General features: G+C 39.6%; 1 protein-coding gene across 1 annotated transcript; it reads right to left on the bottom strand.

Moving 5' to 3' along the window:
* Positions 1-1462: 1462 nt before the first annotated feature.
* LOC122650807 (uncharacterized mitochondrial protein AtMg00810-like) lies at positions 1463-1816 on the bottom strand. The gene has a single exon (XM_043844185.1). The coding sequence runs from the start codon at positions 1814-1816 to the stop codon at positions 1463-1465; it is 354 nt and encodes a 117-aa protein (XP_043700120.1).
* Positions 1817-3754: the final 1938 nt, after the last annotated feature.

Raw genomic sequence — 3754 nt, 5'->3', positions numbered from 1 at the left:
CATGGTTACTTTGTTGATGGATTTAGAAAACGAGTTAGGATTCATGGAATTGGCCGACCCCGATTTGAATTAATACCGATTCCTAAGACCCATTTTTGTAATTGACCATGAATGCTCTATTGTACTTGTTTATTTAAGTCAGTGAAATAGTAGAAAATCAATGAACTTATTTCTTGTAGTTAAATCTACAAGCTAGGCTTTTGAATAAAAAACTCAAAAAAAAAAAAAAAAAAAATTCTTTGGCAATGTTTGGCTCTTCTTCCATTTTATAGGGTTATTTGGTCAATTTCAATCAATTCTGATCTGAATCAAATCGAAATCAATGGAGACTGATCCCATGTTCTAAAAAACTTGACTCTCTATAGAATTATTCATTCCTTCAAATTTCTTAAAAGTTTTACAATTCGATGAAAACTGCTCAAAAGAGGCATATTTTTTATATAAAAATTATCATTATTGCTTTTTTCTTCCTTTTTATATATATATATATATATATATATATATATATATATATATTTCTAACAAGAAGCACCTAATTTGAATGTCAATAAAATTATCACATGACAAATATTTGGCCAATGTTGGAAAGCCTCTCATATGAATCTGTGAGAGCTTAGGTTATGTTTCGTATGCATTTTCATTCTAGGTATTTGATAAAAATGCATTCTTGATTTCTAAATATTTTCAGTCATTTCATCAAACACCTCATGAGCAAAATCTGATTGATAGGTACATAATAAGGGATGAAGTACAACACAACAACTACAACAACAAAAATAATAAAAGCAAACAATGACAATTGAGAATATGGGCTTTCACATAGTAAGATATGGCAAAAGGTTCCGTACACTGTGCATGACCTGTCCCCCTTCTTACAAGAGGGGATCAAAATGACAAAAAAACCCCCTTATTCGACAAATTTGTAGTCCTTTCCACCACAAGTAACCGTACATGAAAACCTCCCCCCCCCCCCCATGAGATACATATGAATTGATTGTGATTGAAATTGAAAACCTTCCATCAAATTCCACACTTCATAAATAGTTTGCATTGGATTGACCAAAAAATCAAGATCTTTTTATCTGAGTTGTAGTTAGTTATTAAGATTGATTTTTATTTATTTTTCCCCTTAATCTCTATATTTCTGATTTAATTCGGTAGTTTCTCATAATGAATCTTTATCTTCTCCTTTTCTTTCTTATAGATAGAGCGGTTTATCAAAATAACTCGTGCTCTGAATAAGCTGCAAAACCAAACCAACATAACATAAGCATAGAGAAATCGAATAACTAATAACTGAGAGAGAAAGAGAGAGAGAGAGTTTGTTTTCATTGTTAGTAATGTGAATTGGAATGTATTGATATTCCTTGAGATGTGATCGGTTACAATAATGAATATATAACAAGAGAAACCCTATAGGGTTGGTTATCTCACATGTGATAAGGATGGAAGTTTCCTACTATCACATGTGAAGGGACCCGCCGGTGGAGCGGCGGTCAATGGTACTACTGGCCCAATCCGCATCTGTGTAAGCTTGTAAAGTTGTAGATAACAAACGCTCAAAAAATAACCCATGAGTGGAGGTACCCTTCAAGTACCGAAGTATTCGTTTAACAAGACTCCAATGATCTTCAGTGGGGGCATGCAGGAACTGGCAAGCACAGTTGATTGCGAAGGCAACATCTGGGCAAGTAAGAATATCATACTGTAGGGCACCCACTATAGATCGATATTGAGTTGGATCTGAAAATGCTGCAACCCCTGAATCGGAAGTGGAGGTAGACATAGGGGTCAATAAAGGCTTGCAATTTGCCATACCCGCACATTGCAATAAATCTGTAGCATACCGTGTCTGCCGAAGAAGAATGCCATTGTGGTGAGGAGAAGCCTCAATACTCAAAAAATAATTTAGGACCCAAGTCTTTAATTGAGAACTCTTTTGCAAGAGCAGAGAGTAAATCTGAAATTGCCCTGGTTGAGTTACCAGTCACCAAAATGTCATCCACATAAATCAACACACACATCACAATGGAATCCTAGTGAAGAATAAACAGGGATGTGTCTGTCTTAGAAGCAATGAAGCTGATACTCTGTAAAAAAGTGGTCAATCTATGGAACCATTCACGAGGAGCTTGCTTAAGGCCATAGAGTAAATGAAGAAGCCGACAAACATGATTGGGTTTGGTCTTGTCCTCAAAACCCGGTGGTTGGACCATGTACACTTCTTCAAACAATTCACCATGTAGGAAGGCATTTTGGACGTCTAATTGGCAAATCGCCCAACAATTAAAAACAACCAGAGATACCATGGTTCGAATGGTAGGTTGCTTGACCACCGGACTAAATGTCTCACTATAATCAACACCCTGTTGTTGGCGAAACCCTTTAGCAACAAGTCGTGCTTTGTAGCGCTCAAGAGATCCATCAGCATTGTGCTTAATGCTATATACCCATTTGCAACCAACTAAATTAATGCCAAGCTTAGAGGGTACCAAGGTCCATGTTCCATGCAGAACCAAGGTTCAATAGGTAAAGAAATAGTAGAGGATAGGGCTTGAGGTGCCTATTTGTGAGATTGGAGGCGCATGGGGTGGATGGCAGTAGGAAAGGGGGGCACAGTAGGGTTGACATTGGGCTGGGGTGGGGGGATGGCTATGGGAGCCGAGCGTAAGGGATCACGATAGAGGTCAATAAGGGGTTTGGTTCAGAAAGGCGGGGTCACACCGGTGGACCCAGTAGGGGAAGGATGAGGGGGACTGTTGGGTTTGGATGGAGACCCAATAGTGGAGGACGGTGATGGGGGGTAATGGAATGTATGGTGGGGTGAGGGGTGGTGGGTGATAGACGTTTGCCACTGGTAAGGGGGGATTTGGGGCAGCAGCCCAGGGTAGTGGAGAAGGGTTAGAGGGGGCCGGGAGGTAAAGAAGGTGGTGTTTGAAAAGGAAAAATAGTTTCATCAAAGGAAACATGACGAAAAATATGAATACGGTTAGAGAGGTGATCAAGACAACGATAGGCATAGCGAGAAGGGCTGTAACCCAAGAAGACATGTGGAGCAGAACTATAGTCCATTTTATGAGTATTAGACAAACGAAGGAGAGGAAAATAGAGGCACCTGAAAACATGTAGAAAAGAATAATCAGGACTACGAGGAAACACATGAAGGGAGGTGATTAATAAAAAAGACGGTTGCCTCAAAAGCAAAGGTCCAGTAAACCTGGGGAACCGAAGCTTGAGCCAACAAAGAAAGGCCAGTCTCAACAATGTGGCGATGGCGGCGCTCAACCGCCCCTATTGTTCATGAGTGTGTGGGGTAGATAAACGATGAGAGATCCCAACTTAACCAAAAAATTGTGGAAGAGTCCTAAATTCCCCTCCCCATTTGGTTTGGACAGCCTTGATTTTCTGGTTAAATTGACGTTCAACTAACAATTGAAAAGTGATAAAATTGGTGTAAACTTCATATTTTCTAGTCATAGGATAAAGCCAAATATATTTAGAATAATCGTCAATGAAAATTACAAAGTATCGGTGACCAGAGGGGGAGGGAGTAGGGGAAGGACCCTAAACATCACTATGGATTAAATCTAAGGGAAATAAACTTCTAGAAAATGTCTCTCCCAAAGTCTGACAACATGCTTTGCCTAAGTGACAGGCAGTACAAGAAGAACTCAAAGTGGAGGTTGTCAGAGGGAGATTCTTATCACGAACAATGCTACGAAGGAGTTGGGAATGAGGATGCCCAAGGCGACGA

Source organism: Telopea speciosissima, chromosome 2, assembly GCF_018873765.1.
Source record: "Telopea speciosissima isolate NSW1024214 ecotype Mountain lineage chromosome 2, Tspe_v1, whole genome shotgun sequence".
In the NCBI taxonomy this organism is placed as follows: domain Eukaryota; kingdom Viridiplantae; phylum Streptophyta; class Magnoliopsida; order Proteales; family Proteaceae; genus Telopea; species Telopea speciosissima.
The sequence above is the reverse complement of the archived record's forward strand: the minus strand, read 5'-3'. Positions and strand labels throughout refer to the sequence as shown.

What these genes read in the sequence shown, in the direction of transcription:
- LOC122650807 (XM_043844185.1), bottom strand. Translation starts at nt 1,816, where the DNA reads ATGGCAAATTGCAAGCCTTTATTGACCCCTATGTCTACCTCCACTTCC.